Here is a 21,075-nt window from a genome sequence, read left to right on the forward strand (position 1 = left end):
AGTCTTATAACAAAATCTGTAACTTCTTGCATCTTCAAGAACATATGTTATATTTTGATGGCAGCAGTAAGAAGCTCTTTTTCACTGAGGAGATGGAACCAGTAAGAAGCTGTTTTCCATGAGGGTGGAATTGTAGCCCTGAGGCACCTGCATGTCTTGAGTGAAGGAGTTAAGATATAGGCTCCCCTTTCTTTGTGGCTACCTTAATCTCTGTATTTATAATATAGATACTCTCATGGAATATGTTAATTCTTTAACACTTGGTGCAAAAAGAAGTTTCAGAGACATCTCTCTGTGCTCTTATTGAGGGGATTCTAGAAGGGAAAGAGGTTAATACAGATTACTCAAAGAGCAATTACTAGAACAATGAAGTCAGATTATCAGCTAAGAACTTGCCAAGGATCTAACCTGCGTCTGTGAGATGGTGATGTGTATTGAGTGGGATTGAATCAGAAGTGGAGGCTAGAATCTTGTGTGTTGTTGTACACATCGTTTGTAACAGTAACAATAAAGGATTTGCTTTACAGTTATTTGTACTCCATTATCTGCAGACTCCTCTTGCAGACAATCAGCCTACACCCCATATGCACCAAAATAAGACCCCTTTCTAACTTTACCATCTCGGATCAAATATGCCACCAACTGTGAGGGCAGCATTAGGCACCAAAAACACCTTTAGGCAGACAGTGTTGATTACATTGAGGTGCACATTTGATAGGGAATTTTTAGAATAGGTAGTTACATTTAGAAAATCATTGAGTGGAGGTTGATAGAAGAAACCACTTTCAGTTCCTTTCAGTTAGGAATTTTTGAATAATAATTTAGGGGAAAAGCAAAGACACTTCCTTCCTTTCTAAAGAGGATTTAAAGTAGAGTAGGGAGAGAGGAATTGCACTGCTTCCCTCACAATTCTGCCTTTTTTTTTTTTTTTTTTTTTCTTTTTAAGGAAAGTATCCCAAAGAGCTCATGATGACCAGGCACTTCTTTAAACTGACAGCTGCTTGTGTAGTATTAGTGAATTTCCTGACAAATAAAATAGGGCAGGACCCTTCTTTAGTCATTACCTTACTGGAGCTTTTTAGCCCAATTTTAATTAATGATGCTGGAAAGATTTATAAAGGAATTGGTGTGATTATTCATAACAATTAAACTTTGCTTGTTATTAAACTTGTGAGCAACTGACTCTCCCTCTCCCCCTCCTCCCCAAGGTGCAAGGCCCAGAGATAAGGCGGGCCAGGCCTTTCTGAGGAGGGTGTGTACCAACAGAGAAACAGGAAGCTGTGCTTAGCCGGGCTTGCCTGGAGGTTTCCAACTCTGGTCAGGTGTGCTGAGGTCCCGGCAAGAGACACGCTCTCTCTGGACCCTGGCAGCCACACTGCTCAGTATAAGTGCTTCAGATTGTCAGTTAACTGATGTGTAGAGAGAAATATGACTGCATTACAGCTTAAAGAGCTGTCACACTCAGGTCTCTACCGGAGAAGACGAGATCGTCCCGATAGTGTGAGACTAAATGGGTTACCGGAGGAAGAGCTAAGGTGAGTGCAAAGTCATGGTTGGCTGGAGGTCAAGGCACCTAGTGATTGCGGCGAGATTCATGTCCAAGTGGATGCAGCAGTGGGGAATACACGTTGAAGAGGTTCCACTGGAATCTCTCAGTCTGTAATTAAAGATTGAACACAATCCCAAGATTTTGCTGTATTGGAACTGTGCAAACTAGAACTCATTTTTCCATTTCTTCACAAATCCTGTAAATTGTTTTAGCTATTCCCCAACCCTGCAGTATTATGTCTTTAAAAATTATATAATCATCAAAGCAGTATTTTAAATTGGAAACAGTTGATTTTTTTCCCCCTTAAAGATAGGTTGCTTTGACCTATTAGAACATAGTTTCTGTGTGGAATTTTTCTTTGGATTTTGGTGGTGAGATTAGTTTGTGGTGTTTTGGGTGGGGGTTGGGGGTGTTCATAGAGGATTCTTTGTTATTGAAATGTATTCAGCAAAGGAATGCAGAAGCTATTGAATGTAACCTAGGAAGGAAGGACATCAAAAATCTGGAGACATTTTAACTAAAAGGTGTGTGTGGGGGGTCTTGTTTGTTTCCAAAGTTAATTTGCCTCTAACAACACAATTTTAGTTTTTGTTACAGCTGTTGAAAATTGGTTTTGGATTTTTAGGTTTTAAAAAGTCCCTGCAACATTAACCCATATTTAAAATACTATGCTAATTGAAGGGTTTAGATTTTCTGTTTCTGAGGTCAGTGTTCCTGTTTTACTGCTAACAGGAGGCTGCAGTGAAGAGAGACTTCCTTTTCTTTTTATTACATTTACTGTGAAGTACTTAAATTTGTTTATGGACTCTTGATTTAAGTATTTGCTGTGTAATATTTCTTTTCTTTCTATAACTTCATTTTTTAGAGTTTTTTTTAATAATATATTTAAATTTGACAGGGAAGAAAGTGTCAAGGAAGCTTTTTAAAACAAGTTAGTTTGTATTTGTCTTTTAGCTACCATATATACTGCGAGAGCTGTAGTTTGGGAGGAAAGCATTTACTTGAAAACTATCAACTCTTTCATTACATTTTGAAGAGAATAATAGCATTAAAGGACTGTGATATTAACACTATTGGAATTTACTTCATACTGTATCAGGTGTCTCTTAGGTACTTTTGATGTATTAACTTTGAATTGATTGGATTAGATAAAGCCTTCAGAGTTTGAATTGTTACACATTTTATGAGGTTTAGTGAAAATACTAAATTCTCACTTGTTAACCACATAGGCTGTGGGTAGGGTCCTCTGAAGTCAACATTTGCTTATAGACTCCAGTCTACTCTTGATCCAAGAGTGCAAGTTACAAGAAGGAGTTTTTAAATTTTTGTTTGTTTGTTTTTCCAGGTTTCATTTATTTTTTTGACAGAGAGAGAGAGATCACAAGTACGCAGAGAGGCAGGCAGAGGGATGGGGAAGCAGGCTCCCTGCTGAGCAGAGAGCCCAAGCTGGGCTTGATTCCAGGACCCTGAGATCATGACCTGATCCAAGGGCAGAGGCTTAACCCACTGAGCCACCCAGGTACCCCACCAGAAGCAGTTTTGATTTCAGATTTGGGGTCCTAAGGAATTTCCTTTTTTAAAAAATTAATATTTGAGACCAACCATATTTTAACTGTTTTCAGACAGTAGTAAAGTACCCATGAATAAAATTGCTTATATGCCCAAGGAGGTAGTTATTTATATAATTATAATGACCTTCAAAACAGCTGGATACTTTCCTTTTGTCTTGACTTTAAATCAAAGGAGGAAGAATAATTCTTGAGAAGTATTGCTTGTTGGGGTGCCTAGGTAGCTCAGTGGGTTAAAGCCTCTGCAGCTCAGGTCATGATCTCAGGGTCCTGGGATCGAGCTCAGGTCATGATCTCAGGGTCCTGGGATCGAGCCCCACGTTGGGCCCTCTGCTCAGCAGGGGCCTGCTTCCCCCTCTCTCTGCCTGCCTCTCTGCCTACTTGTGATCTGTCAAATAAATAAATAAAATCTTAAAAAAAAAAAAAAAAAGAAAGAAAGGTAGTATTGCTTGTTCCACTGAGTTAAGGGGAAAAATTTTGCCACCCATTCTGGTCATGTAGTTCCCTGGTGACAATAAGGGACTCATGTTTCCACTATTTCTCTGGTCTCCCATGCAGAGAGAATGACCGTTATTCTTAATTTTAGGAGTGCACTGCTTCACTAGTAAAAGTAGGCAATTCTCTGTTTTTCTGTGGACTTTTTGTTAATTCAAGAGTTGGGTTGTTTTTTTAATTTTATAGGAAGCCTATGTTTAGTATTAAATAGGTTTCTTAGCTAATAAGAATCAGAGAAGGTAGGCACACCCATTTCAGCACCACTCTTTTGGACAAGTTACGTAATCTGGTTGAACCTCAGTTTGTTCCTCCTTAAAATGAGGATAAAAATAATTGCCATTATTTAGCATCATTTACTTTCTCAAATCCTCACCCCCGACCTATGAGGAAGGGGCATTATCATTTTGTGTGTAATGCTGTAGGGCTAATGGCTTTTGTGTATTAGTCAGTTAATTTTTATTGGATGCCTACTCTGCTAAATAGAGATACAAGTGATGAATACAAGCCTTCCCCTCAAGGCACAGCAAGGTTTTGGCACATGAACCCAGACCAGCAGGTGCTCTTCATGCAAGCAGTTGTTTGACTTTGAATGCAAGTAATACCAAACATCTCTCACACTGTCTCCTTATTGCACAAGACCCATTCCTGCTTGCATTCCTTCTCACGCTCATGTTCACTTTCTTGGTATGTTTATGGACTCTTACCAGAATTATTAGAGACAAAAAGAGCTATGCTCATTGCCAAAAAAACATTTTTCTTGTAAGGTAAAATAGAAGATTGTGCTCTGAAACAAAGCACAATGTTTAAGGAGCACCATGAAAGACATGAAAACAACCCTGGCTTCAAACTTGGGAAGCATGAAAAACACTGATTTTGTTTTTTTTTTTTTTACAGATTTTTATTTTAAAGTACAAAGTAGAATCCAAAACTTACTACACTTGCATACTTTGTACAATAGAACATCAATCTCTACATTTGAGGATTATGCTGCGGCAGTTTATGTTATTTAAATAGTAGCTGTCACTACTAGTAGAAAAAGTGTCCTGTGGGCCTTAGTCTTCAGTTCTATAACGTGTCCTTAATTTTGGCTAGATTCTAACCTGACTAAAAAATAATTGGAAATTATTTTCTCTTGTGATTTGGATGAAGCACGGATATTCATTTATACCCAAAGATTCTATATAAAGGCTGTGAATACCCGTGTAGATTGTCGTTAGGGCCGTCCCTCATGACCTGGCTAGAACTGGTTTAACTTTCAAATTTAAACAGTGGACTCCTTAGCTTACACTTTTACCTAAGTGGGCTCAGACCTCTACAGAGCATTCACCCTTTTTCCCTTGGAATTTTTGATGCCCAAAAATCTCATTGAAGATATACCCTTATGTATATACCTAATTCTTAGCTATTTATTCCATTTCTCAAACTATGTTGCACCCTGTTTTTTTGTTTTTTTTTTTTTTTAGGAAATGTGAATGAAAAACACACCTAAACAATACACACACACACACACATACACACCCTTTAAAATTCTCAAAGTTGCTTTTGTTCTGCCATAGATATAAAGGATCTCTAAATACCTGATTGGGGATATCTCAAAATTCAAGTCTTTGCTGGCTAGGTCCAAAACATAGTTTACATAGAAACATTGGCCAGCTCTGTTTTTGTATGGCTCATGAGCTTAGGATGGATTTTACATTTTTCTGGTGGTTGGAAAAAAATTAAGAGAGGCATATTTCATGACATAATAAAAATTATATGAAATTTGTATTTCACCATCCATAAATGAAGATTATTGGAACACAGCCAGGCTTATTTGCCTGTGTTGTTGCCTCTGGTAGTTTCTTGCTACAGTGGCACTACATCGTTGATCATCGTTGTGCATCTACCCTCCCCCACTCTTCCACATCCCAGTTAGATTTATCATACCTGGGTAAAGTCAGGGCTGTGTCAATCTTGAAATGAGTGTGAAGAAAAGAAAAAATACTTTGAAGTTTGTATCTTTACATGAAGTTGACTGTATGCAGCAGTGAGAAGTTACTTGTTGGAACATCTTTTTTTTTTTTTTTTTTTTTTTAAGATTTTATTTATTTGACAGAGAGAGATCACAAGTAGGCAGAGAGGCAGGCAGAGAGAGAGAGGAGGAAGCAGGCTCCCCGCCGAGCAGAGAGCCCGACGCGGGACTCGATCCCAGGACCCTGAGATCATGACCCGAGCTGAAGGCAGCAGCCCAACCCACTGAGCCACCCAGGCGCCCCTGTTGGAACATCTTTGTGCTCTCCTTTCCTGCCCTTTTCCTGACGGAGCTGGACAACCAGGAATAGGAGGAAGTGCAAAGAAAAGTAACCTTTACTTTCTGGTTATTAAGTAAACAGTCTGAGTTCATATCTTTCTAGATATAGGATGTAATCATTTTTAAGTAGTGGGAATGTCCTTGACTTGGTTTTAGAGCAGAAAATTGAAACCATGTGTTCCTAAATAATATGCTATCATCGATTGAGCCTTTGTTATGGGTCAGGCACTCTATTAAGAATTCTCATGTTTTTGGTGGTTTTTATTTGTTTATTAATTCACAATTCAATAAGGAGGAAGAAGAATCTAAAGTTAGAAAAGGTGATCATTCTTATTAACCAGTTCTTGTCCTTGATTCAAATTAGTGCTCTGAGTTCAGTTGAGGTTGGAGTAGGTCAACTTAGGACGTACATTTCCTCGCATACCTGTTTTATAGTTTGCTTATCATTTCTTTGTCTGTCTTTTGGATGAAAAACTAGGTTCATATTTTAGTTTCAGAGCTATAGTGGACGGCTAGGGGGATAAAATTGCAGATTTGCCATTTTTGTCTATTCTTACTATTTAATGGTTCAGTTGAGAGCACATTTAATCTTCCTAACAATGAATACATCACACAGGTTTTGGGTGGTTTTTTTGTTTTGTTTTGTTTTGTTTTGTTTAAGATTCTATTTATTTGACGAGAGAGAGAGAGCGCACAAGCAGGGGGAACAGCAGGCAGAAGCAGCAGCAGACTTCCTGCCGAGCAGGGTGCCTGATGTGGGACTCGATCCTTGGACCCTGGGATCATGGCCTGAGCCGAAGGCAGAGGCTTAACCAACTGAGGCACCCAGGTTCCCTCCATCACACAGTTAATAACAAATTTTTTTTTCTCTGTGGTACACAGAGGTATCAGTTTGACAGAGCTGCTTTTTAAAATGCAGTAAGTAGTGCTTTCTTATACGTGTTTAAGAGTGTAATACAAACATGCTCACTAGAATAAACACACTCCTGTGAAAAAAGGAGGAAATCCCCCCAGTTGTGACAACATGGGTAGACCTTGAAGGCATTATTATGATGAGATAAGTCAGAGAAAGACAAATAATGTATGCTCTCTCTTATTTGTGGATTCTAAAAAAATTCAGCTCATGAAAACAGAGTAGGCCATTACCAGGACTTAAGGGGTAGGTAAATTGAAGAGATCTTGTTTTAAGGGTACAGACTGGCAACTAGTAGATAAATAACTTCTGGAGATCTAATGCCTAACATAGTGATTATAGTCAACACTACTGTATTAAACACTTGAAAGTTGTTAAGAGACCAGATCTTAACTCTTCAGGAAGTGGTAATTATGTGACATGGTAAAGATATTTGCTAAAGTTACTGTAGCAATGATATCCCAATATATAAATGTATCAAATCAACAGGTTGGGTTGGCTACCTCAGACTTACACAGTGTCAGTTATATTTCAATTACACAGATTTTTTTTTTTTAAGATTTTATTTATTTATTTGACAGAGAGAGATCACAAGCAGGCAGAGAGGCAGGCAGAGAGAGAGGAAGCAGGCTCCCTGCTGAGCAGAGAGCCCAATGCGGGCCTCGATCCCAGGACCCTGAGATCATGACCTGAGCCGAAGGCAGCGGCTTAACCCACTGAGCCACCCAGGCGCCCTACACAGATGTTTTTAAGAGTAAAATCCAGAAGTATTTATATTGTAATTATTGGTTTCATAGGCCTACCCCTTCTTACCTTTTCACTTACCTGTCCCTCTCCTATGCCCCTCCCCATTACTAGAGAGGATTCTCTAAGCCCAGAGAGGCCTTGCCTTACTTCTTTTATATCTCTAGCATCTAACATAGTAACCTGGTAATTACTGTCCATATCTATTCTTCATTGAACCAGTGAAGTTATGCGAAACAAAAGTGGTTTAGCGGTACCTCTCTCATATCTACCAAAGTATCGTGTCAAAAGATCATGGTTATTTTTTCAATAGTTTTGAGAGACGTATTTTCTAAAAGGTAATGTGTTTTCTTTGTCACCTAAAATATTTATTTATAGATTAGAAAGTATATGCTGAAATTAAAAATAGCAATGTTAATCCCTAAAACTTAGGTGTATGAAGGGCACTGGGTGGCTGAGATGGTTAAGCATCAGCTCAGGTCATGATCCCAGGGTCATAATCCCACATCAGGCGAGCCTGCTTCCCACTCTTCCTCTGCCTGCCATATCCCTTGCTTGTGCTTTCTCTCTCTTTTAAATGAATAAATAAAATCTTTTTTAAAAAGTTTTTAAAAATGAGGTGTATGAAAAGAATAGTTAAGAGGAGTGAAAAAGTCTTTAGGTAAGGATCCCTTTTCTATTTTTCCATATAGCTGAGAGACTGGAATTTTGGAATGAACCTCAACTTCAGCAGAATCAATTTGTAAATTTGTTGTCAATACACATAAAATTTTCTAAATGATTTACCATGACAAGTAAATACCAAGATTTTAATCATTATAATTGCTTTCCTAGTAGTTTAAAACACATAAAAAAGGTAAAGTATCAGTTACAAATCACTTATTTAAAAAATATAGCAGTTAAAAAAATATATAGCAGTTGACTAAAACTTAGCACTTTGCCTATATAATTTGGATAGATGCTATTAAAATGAAACTATTATTTATTTTTTATATGTTTAATGTTTAAAAGCATTAAACAATGTTTAAAAACTGTGGAAACACAGCCGTTTATTGTGTATCTGTGAGACCCAGTGACCATTCTGTGATTAAAACCACCTTTGGATACAAGTATTCTCCTGTGGAATATCTGCTTTTAGAAATAAATATTAAATATGTTTTCACATAAATATACAACTTCTTAAGTTGTTTTTTTTTTTTAAGATTTTGTTTATTCGTTAGAGAGAGACGGAACAAGCATGGGGAGGAAGGAGCTGAGGGAGAGGGCCAACTCCACACTAAGCCTGTTAAGGCTCAGCCCCACTACCTTGAGGTTATGACCTGAGCTGAAACCAAGAGTCAGACACTCAACCAACAGTGCAACCCCTGTGCCCCTCTGGTTTTTTTAAGATTTTATTTTTAAGTGATCCGTACACCCAGTGTCGGGCTAGAACTTAGAACCCGGAGATCAGAAGTCACATGCTCTACTGACTGAGCCAGCCATGTGCTGCCCCACCTCCTTAAGTCTTTTTAATGGTTACGTTAGTTTCATAGAGCTACTGAAACAAAGTACCACAAACTGGGTTGCTTCACACAGCACATTTATGGTCTCAGTTTTGAAAACTAGAAGTGAGAAATCATTGTGTAGCCGGGCCATACTGCCCCTGAAACTTGAAGGAGAGAATCCTTCCTTGCCTATTCTAGCCTCTGGCCTTTGCTGGCAATGCTTGTTTACTGTTTGTCTTGTAGGTATATCTTTCCAGCCTCTGCCTCTTTTATGACATGGCTCTCTTCTCCGAATGTGTCCTGTCTTCACACAGTATTCTGCCCCCACGGATGCATCTTATCTCTGTGTCTCCTCTCCTCCTCTCTTTGTAATAGGACACCAGTCATCTTAACTTGTGTCTTAATTATATCTGCAAAGATTCTATTTCCAAATAAGACCCTATTCACGGGTACCAGGAGTTAAGACATCAACATACCTTTTTAGGGCAGAGAATCCAACACATAGCAGTGGTCTGTTCATACAGTAGTATATGAAGATTAAAAATCATTCCAGTGTGCAGTATTTTAAACAGCTTTATTGATGTTGAACTAATGAATCTCAGTGAAATGCATAATTTTAACAGGCAGTTTGATGAATTTCGACAAGTTAACACAGTGATACCCTCACCGCAGTCAAGATAATGAGCATGCTCATCATCCTGGAAGTTTCCTCAGGCCCATTTATAGTCCTTCCCTGCATCTCTAGGGACTTTGATCTGCTTTTTGTCACTCCAGGTTATTTTGTATTTTTTAGACTTTCATATAAATAGAATCATACAATAATGTTTTTTTTTTGCTTTAACTGGCTTTTTAACTCAGCATACTTATTTTGAGATCCATCCATGTCGTTGCCTGTTATCAACAGTCCATTTGATTGTATCCTTGAATGATGTTCCGTTATAACAGATATTATTATCTGTTAAGCCAGTCACTTGTTGGTTGACATTTGAGTTGGTTCCAGTTTTTGGCTATTAAAAATAAAGCTGCTGTGAAAATTCTTGTACAAGTCCTTGCGGGAACATATTTCTCTCGGTTGGAATAACTAGTTGTTGGGTAGCTTATGTGTATTAAATTTTTTGAAAAATGTCCAGAAGCACCTGGGTGGCTCAGTAGGTTAAATGACGGACTTTTGGGACGCCTGGGTGGCGCAGTTGGTTAAACGACTGCCTCCGGCTCAGGGCGTGATCCTGGAGTCCCGGGATCGAGTCCCACATCAGGCTCCCAGCTCCATGGGGAGTCTGCTTCGCTCTCTGACCTTCTCCTCGCTCATGCTCTCTCTCACTGTCTCTCTCTCTCAAATAAATAAAATAAAATCTTAAAAAAAAAAAAATAAAAAAATAAATGACGGACTTTTGATTTCACTTGAGGTCATGTTCTCAGGGTCCTCTGGCTGCATGCTCAGCAGGAAGTCTGTCTCAGGATTCTCAAACCAGCCTCCCACCCTCCCCCCCGCCCACACGCACGCACTCTCTCTCTCCCAAATAAATAAATAATTTTTTTAAGTATTAAAAAAAAAGAGAGGCACCTGGGTGACTCAGTCACTAAGTGTCTGCCTTCAGCTCGGGTCATGATCCCAGAGTCCTGGGATGGAGCCCCACATTGGGCTCCCTCCTCAGCAGGAAGTCTGCGTCTCCCACTCCCACTGCTTGTATTCTCTTTCTTGCTCTGTCTTCTTTCTGTCAAATAAATAAATAAAATCTTAAAAAAAAATGTCCAAACTGAGTTACAAAGAGATTGTACCATTTATAGTCCCACAAGCAGTTTTTGAGGGATCCATTTCTCCACATTCTCACCAATGCTTTGGTAAATTTTTTTTCAATTTTAGCCATTTTGAGGGTGGGTAGTAGTGTCTCATTGTGGTTATAATTTGCATTTTCCTAATGACTCATGTAGTTGAGTATCAGTTGCTTATTTGCAACCCATCTTTTGCCTTTTATTGGGATGTTCCTTAATAGTATTAAGTTTTAACAGTGTTTGCTGTATTCTACATATAAGTCTTTTGTCAGATATATATTTTGCAAATGTCTCTTCCCAGTCTGTGGCTTATCTTCTCATTTTTATCAGTATCTTTTGAAAAGCAAAGTTTTTTTTTATTTTGATACTATTGGTTTTTTTTCTGATTATAAAGTTTGTGCTTTTTGTGTCCTATTTAAAACCTTTCAGGGCGCCTGGGTGGCTCAGTGGGGTAAAGCCTCTGCCTTCAGCTCAGGTCATGATCCCAGAGTCTTGTGATCAAGCCCCACATCGGGATCTTTGCTCAGCAGGGAGCCTGCTTCCCCCTCTCTCTGCCTGCCTCTCTGCCTACTTGTGATCTCTGTCTGTCAAATAAAAAACAAATCTTTGAAATAAAATAAAATAAAACCTTTCCCAAACCCACAGTCAATAAGATTATTAAAACATATGACTCATATAAATATAGTCTCATTAATTATTTTTTAAAATCATCTTGGCCTTTCATACCATTTAGTGCTTTTCTGGCTATATGGTAAGTACTTCACAGGCTCAGTGAATGCTCACAGGAATCCTGGAAGGTGCCATGTATTTCTCCCTTTTCACAGAGACAGGAAAGTATTGTTAGAGACTCATGCTTGGTAAGTTGGGCTGTTGGGATTTTAACCCAGGGCCATACTCATTTGTGTTTTATGTTCATAGTGTGAGCTCTTAACCACAAAACTTGGGCTTCACATAGGTTTTAGAATAAGTTTTCTTAGGTGGAAATTTTTAATATACTTGATCATCTCTTAAAAGTTAAAAATTTATCATTGAACATAAAAGTAAAGGTTAACCTCCTGTGCTTGCCTCTAGGTAGTAAGATTGAAACAAAAATGGAGTTTTTCTGCCTCTTCTTCATAGACATTTGCCAGAGAAAATATCCCAATTTAAAAAACTAAGAATATTATATTTATATGTCATAATGCATATATTCCTTAAAATTGAACATTACAAGAATATCCAAGTTTGTATCTTTCCCAACAATATTGTCCTCCTGCCCCTAGCAAAGAGAATGTGAAGGGAACCAGACTGAGATAGAAAGCCACAAATGAATCATTGCATGTAGGATGTTGACTTATGTTTGACAGTTGCTGCTGCCAACTTTAGTTTTTAATTCTGGCATGCAGAATTTGTTGGAACAAAACTGAAATTCTGCAGTGTTTTGGAAAATTTCAGTAACATTTCCAGGTGCTGGAAAATATATTCTTTGTTTCATGGTTAAAACTAATGGTAATAATCTTGGAAGTATCTGATATAAACTGATGCACAGGTATTTTAAACAATGAGATTTTATCAAAGTATAGCCAGTTTAGGATTGCCTGGGTGGCTCAGTCAGTTAAGTGTCTGGCTCACATTATTCCGGGGAGTCTGCTTCTTCTCTGCCTTTCCCCCCAACTCATGTTCTCTCTCTCTCTCTCTCTCTCTCTCTCTCTCTCACTCTCTCAAATAAAATCTTTAAATAAAGAAAAAGTAAAAGTATAGCCAGTTTAAAAGATAACAGTTTTACTGGATCTAGAAGTATTGTTTCTGTAGCAGTCAACAAATACCTTTAAAATGGATTCAGCTGGAAATAGTAGCTATTCAGTATCATTTGTAATTTTGGCTTTTCTCAATATGATGTACTTTATTTAAAGGATGTATTGCTAAATTGTGAGTTTCGCGCCTTAATATGTAAAATATATTTGTCTAAGCATTCTTGGTTCTGTATGTACATTTCTTAAGGTACTACTGTGTGCTGGGGAAATGGGGTTATGAACTTAATTAAAACATTCTTTATCTACTAATATGGAACCTTTTGTATAATGAAAAAATAGACATAGGGAGGTAATTAAAAGATACTGTGTATCTAGAGGAATAGCTGTGATGCTGATCACAGATCAGAGTGCATTAGTTACCTAGTAATGAATAACAGATTACCCCCAAACTTAGGGGCAACTGGAGGTGGCACACTTTTTTGTAAAGGGCCAGATAATAAATATTTTAGGTTTTGCACACCACACATTCTGAGTCACAACTACTTAAGTCTGCTGTTGTAGTATGAACACAGCCATAGAAAATGCGTTAAGTGAATGAACATAATAGCTGTGTGTGTTCCAATAAAACTATTTACAGAAGCAGACAGTGAGCCACATTTGGTCTATGGGTACTGATTTACTGATTGCAGGCTTAAAACAATGAGCGTTTGTTATCTTCACAGTTTCTGTGAGTGGGGAATCGAGGTACATCTAATTCAGTGACTTTGGTGTAGGGTCTTTTGTGATCCTCCTTTTGAGCTTTCAGTAAGGACTATAGTCTTCTCCAGGCTCAAAGGGAGGGGGCAATCCAGGAGAGGGAGAGAGTTCAAGATGGCAGCCACAGTCTTTTTATATCCAAATCTCAGAAATAACTTAACCACTTTTGCAATAATTAGTCTTTGCTGGAAGCAAATCAGTAAGTCCAGCGTAATACACTGCAGATGAGGAGATTCCACAAAGGTGTTAACACTGCTAAAGAAAATCAATATTCAGCAGTAAGGCAGACTGTTCAGGATCAAAATTAAGTATAGGGACCACTGGGGGAGAGAGATGGGGCTCAATTACAAATACAGCGAAGGAAGGTGGGATTTGTAGAGAACTGAGTAGGGGGTTAGTAGAAAGAGAATTACTGAGAAGAAACATCACAGGTTATGGGGGATATTATTACAGTATTACTGATTATATCCCCCAGGCTATACTTTTCATCCCTATGATTTCTTTTACCTCTGTTAAATTTGTACATCTTAATCCCTTTCAGTCTTTTTTGCCCATCCCCATACCCCCCAGTAATCATTATTTTGTTCTCTGTATTTATGTAGTCTGTCTCTGTTTATTTGTTCATTTATTTTTTTTAGATTCCACATACAAGTGAAATTATATGGTGTGTCTGTTTCTGTCTGGTTTAACTTCACTTGGCATAATACCTTGTAGGTTTGTCTGTGTTGTCACAAATAGCAAAATTTCATTCTTTTTATGGCTGAGTAACATTCCATTATAAAATATACATAACACATCTTCTTTATCCATTCATTTTTTTTTTTAAAGATTTATTTATTTATTTATTTATTTGACACAGAGAGAGAGAGATCACAAGCAGACAGAGGCAGGCAGAGAGAGAGGGAAGCAGGCTCCCTGCTGAGCAGAGAGCCCGACGCGGGGCTCGATCCCAGGACCCTGAGATCATGACCTGAGCCGAAGGCAGCAGCTTAACCCACTGAGCCACCCAGGCGCCCCTATCCATTCATTTTTTTAAAAAGATTTTTATTTATTTATTTGATGGGGGTGGGGAGTGAGAGAGGGGGAAGCAGGCTCCCTGCTGAGCAGGGACTCTGACATGGAGCTCAATCCCAGAACCCTGGGATCATGACCTGATGGAAGGCAGATGCTTAATGAGGAGCCACCCAGGCACCCCTCATATGTGTTTTAAGCTAGTGTTTTTTGTTTTCTTTGGGTAGATACCTAGAAGTAGAATTACTGGTCATATAGTATTTCTATTTGTAGGTGTTTTTTTTTTTTTTTTTTAATTTTTTGAGGAACCTCCATACTGTTGCCAGAAATGACTGCACCAGTTTACACTCCCACTAACAGTGCAGAGGCTTCTCTTTTCTCCACATCCTTACCAACAATTGTTATTTCTTGTCTTTTTGATAACAGCCATGCAGATTGGTGTAAAGTGATACCACATTGTGATTTTGATTTCCCTGATGTTTGTCACCTTTGTACATTTTTATATTTCCATCTGCTATTACAATGACTTAAAGAGAAGGTATTGTTAAATGGTACTATGATGAAATAGTATGTTTCATTGTCAAAAACCTGATTGCTTAGAGGTGTAACGGGAATGAAAAAATGACAATATTTGGGGAAGGAACATGAATATGCATGGAACTAGAAATGGGCTGCAGCTTACGTGTGGGCTACTCATTTTTAATGTTTCAGCCATGTTTGAGGGGGAAGAGAAGAACTTACAGGATTGTTTCCTGGCAAGATGCTTCTCTGTGAATGAGTGTAGGGTGATCTTCTGAGCTATATATAGAGAGAAAGAGCAACTGAGATTGATCAACTCAATTACCAGTTAAAACTGGTATATACTAGTGAGTTAACTGTCACTCATAATAGAAGTGGAGAAGTATCAGACTATCTCAGAAAACCAGTCCACGTTTTTAGAGCTTCTGGTTTTTACAGGAACAGACCAAACAACAACAACAAAAGAAACAAAAGAACAAATAGGAATCTGAAAAATCTCAGAAAAAGAATGGAAGGCCCAGCCAGAAGCTTTCAAAAGAATCATCTTTTCCAGACAGGATTTCCCTGGGCACTGTGGTGTACAGAACAAAAGCAGTGATGCTCTGTGGAAGTGATGAGAAGGAAAGGGGTAGGATGACTGGACCGGATTCTTTTCCTGAACCTTCCCCCCAGTGCAGTGGCAGCTGCTGAGGCATCTCAGTGAAAACTAGTGGAGGACAGCCTGCTCACACTTAAAGAGTCTGTAATTTTGAAATAGTAGAAGTCAAGCATCTCTGTACTGAGCCTTCTTCAAAATTTACTGTGCTATATTACATTCCTGTAGGAAGAAATTAAGAGCTTAAATATATATTATGGTTACATGCTGTAGAATTTATGGATCAAGTGATGTATGGAATTTGCTTGAGAATATTTTATGGTTGAAAAATAGATAAATTGGTCATGGTTTGATAACTTTTTTCATTGAGTTGGGTTTGATGGGATTCGTTTTACTGTTCGTACTAGTTCAATATGTGCTTCAAGACTTCAGTAATTACAGTATATAATTGTTTGATATGTATCATGAGAAGTGGCACAGTTTTATTTTTTAAGCATATTTTAAAAGAGTTTATTTATTTGAGGGAGAGAGAACGAGCAGGCATAGGGGTGGGGTAGAGAGAGAGGAAAAAGCTGATTCCCTTGCCAAGGAGGGAGCCCGATGTGGGGTTCCATTCCAGAACCCTGGCATCATGAACTGAGCTAAAGGCAGAAGATTAATTGACTGAGCCACCCAGACACCCCAAATGACACAATTTTAACTTTAACCTCCTCATATGTAACTATCACATTAGAATTTATCACTTGGCTTATCAGTGGTTGTGCCTAATCAACATTCATAACAGTAGTCTGTCAGCTACTTGCCTGTCATTAATCTATAAAACCAACCAGGATTTCAGCATCTGTGGCTCTGGCATGTGTAATTTGAAGGTTGGTGGGAGGAAGTGGATGGAAAGAGGTAGAAGCTCCTTACCTTAACTAGGATGTCTACCTATGGTAATTATTATTATTATTATTTAAGATATTTATTTATTTATTTATTTATTTGAGAGAGAGGGAGCATGAGGGGATTGGTCAGAGGGAGAAGCAGACTCTCCATTGAGCAGGGAGCCCATTGTGGGACTTGATCTGGAGACTCCAGGGTCGTGATATGAGCCAAAGGCAGTTGCTTAACCAACTGAGCCACCCAGACACCCCTTATGGTAATTATTAAGCCTTTTACAATTTGTATCAAAAGAGATTGGACTGAACATCTCATTTACTGCTCTTATCTCCCTGGCAGAGATAGATTTGTTTCATTTGTAAGACATTCATTTTGTAGGACAGTTTATGTTTATTTTGAGAATAAGAGCTTGGCCAGTGGAATGTGGGCCATTAAGATAGCTTTTCGAGTCTAGGTTAGCAGAGACTAGGTCCAATATTTGGTATCACCACTTAGTAATTGACTATTATAAGTCACTTATTTTCAGGAGCTTGAATTTCTCTCCATTTACCAGCTGAATAATATTAACAGATTTAGAGTTATTCAAGGAGGATTTATTATATTTCATTTTGGCTATCAAATCCATTTTAATACTTGGAAAGACACATTTATTTGCAAAGCAGAATGTTAGTTTCTCTTTATGTTATGCTTTGCTTCTTGAGTACCTGTGTTAGTAATCTGTTGGAATTCAGCTTTCTCTCTCTTGAAAGACACCTTGTTAAAAGTTAAGTGCTGGAGCCACTCAACATGTCCAAGATTCTCAGTGGGTGGCTTAGTCACTTGGGCATCTCTGACTCTTGATTTCACCTCAAGTCGTGATCTCAGGGTCCTGGGATTGAGCCCCACCTGGGCCCCTGTGCTCAGAGTGGAGTCTCCTTGAGATTCTCCCTCTCCCTCTGTACTTCCTTTCTCTCTCTCAAATAAATAAATAAATCTTAAAAAAAAAAAAAGGTACAGGATTCTCAGAAAGTATGATGAAATCAAGGAAGCATGTACTCATAATTCTCATAATTTGGGACAATTTGTTTCTTGCCAGCCAGTGCCAGACCTTATGGCAGAAATTGATGTTTATAATGGAATGAATGGTAAATGAGCTGCAGGAAAGCCTCCAGCTTCTTTCTCTGCCTCTTCAGTCTTCAAAAATATAAGAGGGAACGCAAATGTTACTAAAGAACCAAAATGTTAATCATGGTCTGTCTGAATCGGGTTCTACAAAGCTAAAAGTGAACCCCTGGGGTTATGGCCTCTGGGCTCTGTAATAATGACTTGGACTGTCTATATTTACATGGAAACATTAAATAAAAGGGAAGGTAAACTGGCTTGTTCATATGTATTTAAGCAGTTTGCATAGAGGCAATCTGTACCTGTGTAGCAAGGATACAGATAGATTTCTGGATGAGAAAACAGTGACATTACTTTATGAGCCATTATAATATTGAACACTGATTATATTTGTGCTCAGGGTAATAAACTGTACCATGAGATTTCCCCCCTCATCCCTTCCCCCTCTGTCCCTGAAAGCATTCATGCATCCCTTATGACTTAAATGTTTATTATGACAGCTGTGTTAAAATTTGACTTTTGCCCTTTTAAAATGCTAATTGTTCTGTACCTTCACTTTTGCCAACATCTTAACTCTTAGTAATTAATATGGTGATTGTTTTTCATTGATCCTTTTAACACAAAACTATTTCCTTTATTTCAGAGCAGTTTTATCTGAAAGGATAAAACTTGCTTGAAATAGTCACGTGGTCATTTGTCTCTACTGGTCTGGAATATTGCTATCTGTGGAAGAATAGAAGCTACTACCACTTTTAATAAAGGCAGATCATTGACTTTTTTGTTTTTGTTTATTTTTGCTTTGTATTTCTTACATTAGAAAGATCATTGACTTTTGATGCAGCTGTCATAGATATAGTCATTTGAGGACTAGACAGCTCTTTCACTCAGACCATATGGTTTTAATAGTTTATGCAAACCATTCTCAGCATTTCATCTTTTGATTTGCTTTTCTACCTAGATTCCAGGCTGTTTGAGAACTCAATTATTTTGCCTTATTTTGACAGCTTAGAATTTGACCTGATGCCAAGTTAGTTTTGATGACATTTTGCTTCCTTACATGCCTTGAAAAGAGATTGTTTTGTGTCGTTATGCTCAGATAGACAGAGTCATCCAAATACACATTTGCTGTCCTAAACTGAAACCCTTGGCATCAGTTCTGTTTGGAAAACGATTAGAGCAGGAGTCTTCATGCCCTTCGGTCAAGAAGGTTTAAGTTTCATTTAATATGATTTAACTAATTAAGTATTAAAAGAGAACACACACACGTGTGTGCATGTGCACATTTGTAAACCCCAATTATGAAAACAACTGAAATAGTCTTCATGAGCTCCATGGTATTGTTTCTCTCTCCAAGACTTTTTCTCAATTTTTCTCCTGTACGTTGTTCTTTAGAGATAGTATTTCTGGAAGGTTTGTGGTTGGGTGGAAACTGGATTATGTCTCTAACCTCTTTGTGTCAGATAGAGGAGGAGGAGGGAGCAGGGTCCTAAAGAAGTCCTGCAAGAATGGAGAGGAAGAAAGCAGGCTGAACACAGACAGCTCTTGTGAAGTTGGTCCAACACTAGCCTGTTTAGGATTACAGACAGGGGCTACTGAGATGTCTGTAAAGGGAAGGGAAAGAAGGACCTCAGGGCTGGTCTGCTCTCTGTTGCGGCTGCTGCCATGTTTCACAGAGCACTTGTAGTACAGTGACTCCCGTTCCTTCTTAGGGCCCACCATTAGGTTCAACTTTCATATATATGGGGAGTGAAAGCAAGGTAGATGATGAGACAGAAGAGATGATAAAAATAAGGTAATGTAACATCTCTTAAAAGCACATTTTATGACAAGTTTTTTGAGATATTATTGTATTACATTTTAGATTTTGCCTGATCCCCTCAGAAAATGTGGAAATTCAGAAACATGGGATAGGCCTTGAAGCCTTCTCAGGGCTGGCTTTCAGGCCCTCCTAAAACTGTGCTGGCTATAGCCACAGATGGTCTCTTTGTGTGACCCTCCCCTGCAGAGATGACATGTGAGTCAGTGCTAAGCGGTGCACATGGTCCTTTTCACCGCAATATACTGAAATTGAGGGACCATTTAGGAAACAGGCTTCTGCTTAGGTATTCCACAGCAAGACTCTCAGGACAGGGAGGAAAACAGGAATAGCTGTGACCAAGGAAAGCTATATAGCACTCACACCAAGTAGCACAGAATATCCCAGAGCCAAGTGAGTGGGTGCATAGTACATGATCAGGAAGCTTACAGTTCTTATCACCAGCCTCCTTATAGCCTTGAAGATGAGAGAGAGCTTACTGAAGATTAACATAGGTTCCTTTATTCTCTTCTTTTGTTTCTTGAGCACTGAAATGGAGGTGTGTCCCCTTGTTTGCCTCTTTCCTGGGTCAATACCTAGTATGAAAATATTATCAGAACTCAGATTGACTGATTGGTCCCCAGACATGCCCCTTGAGGCAGAGATTGCTCATTGGAAGGGATGCCTGCTCTGTACTGGGGGAGGTGAGGAAGAGTGGGCGCTGCCTTATCCTCTTGCCCCAAATTGAACTTTAAGTTTGTTCTTGGAGAAAGAGTGAGGTCGGCTGACTTGAACTCCCCTCTAACTGGCCATTCTATTATGCTAGACTTTTTTATGTTATAATCTATTCCTCCCATCCCTTTCTAGTTTCTTTTTCTTTCTTTTTTTTTTTTTTTAATTTATTTTGATGGAGAGAGATCACAAGTAGGCAGAGAGAGAAGGGGAAGCAGGCTCCCTGCTGAGCAGAGAGCCCGATGTGGGGCCCAATCCCAGGACCTTGAGACCATGACCTGAGCTGAAGGCAGAGGCTTTAACCCATTGAGCCACCCAAGCGCCCCCCCTTTCTAGTTTCAAATGCACATTTGGTTGTTTTTTTTTTCTTTGTGTACACATTTAGTTTTATTGAGCACTGTACACTTTTAACATTTAAAACTGAGCGTCATCTTTCCTTTCCAGTGAAACAAAAAGAAAATTTTAAAAATAAACAGGAACAAAATTACAATAGAGAATGTCAATTCCAAATAAGATCCTACAAGTTCTGCTGATTCTCCCATCGAGTGGCAGGGCTCAAGTCATCATTAGGAGAGAGTTTTATTTTAAGTGTCATCTGAAACTGCAAGGATGTCCGTTAAACATCACAATTAAACATGCCAAAGGAGAAGCCATGTTGTCAAAATGCCCACTTAACCCACCCAAACATCTCAAACCCACCCTTTGCTGACCTTCTATAACCCCATTTTTTAAAGTTTTTTTTTCTTTTTTTTAAACAAGAGAAAGTAGACAGGTACATGTTGGTAAATGCTAACTGTCCATATTCACATAGAGACACAGTGTAATCTCTGAGCCCAATATACAGAGAAAGGAGGAAAAAAGCTAGAATTCTATGTACTACTACACAGGGGCCTAGCACCCTCCAGCTTCCAGCAGAGCTAAGGGAGCAGAAGGTTTTTCTTTTTTCCCACAGAGCACGGTGGTGTTGATTCCATAAAGTTTTTGTTTTTGTTGAGACAGGAAGGGACAAAAATGAATTTGGAACAAAAAGGGGTAGAGATTCTTTTCCCACTGTATTCTGCTCAAGGTATTTCCCCCCAAAATAAGCTGAGAACCATGGTATAAAGGGAGAGAAAAAGGAGACTTCAAAAAATAG

At 38.6% G+C, this 21,075-nt stretch overlaps 1 protein-coding gene across 5 annotated transcripts in view; it reads left to right on the forward strand.

Annotated features, from left to right (window-relative positions):
* The window catches only part of LIMS1 (LIM zinc finger domain containing 1), a 151,072-nt gene that overhangs the window by 87,307 nt on the left and 42,690 nt on the right, over positions 1–21,075 (forward strand). Inside the window, exon 1 of one of the 5 annotated variants that reach the window (XM_044263790.1) lies at positions 1,263–1,535. The exons of the other annotated variants lie outside the window; for them this stretch is intronic. Coding sequence (XP_044119725.1) covers positions 1,429–1,535 — 107 coding nt within the window. The 5' untranslated portion in view covers positions 1,263–1,428. Of the gene's footprint in view, positions 1–1,262; positions 1,536–21,075 lie in introns of those variants that run through there. 5 annotated transcript variants of the gene reach the window in all.

The sequence above is a fragment of the Neovison vison genome, chromosome 8 (genome assembly GCF_020171115.1).
Source record: "Neovison vison isolate M4711 chromosome 8, ASM_NN_V1, whole genome shotgun sequence".
NCBI lineage: Eukaryota > Metazoa > Chordata > Mammalia > Carnivora > Mustelidae > Neogale > Neogale vison.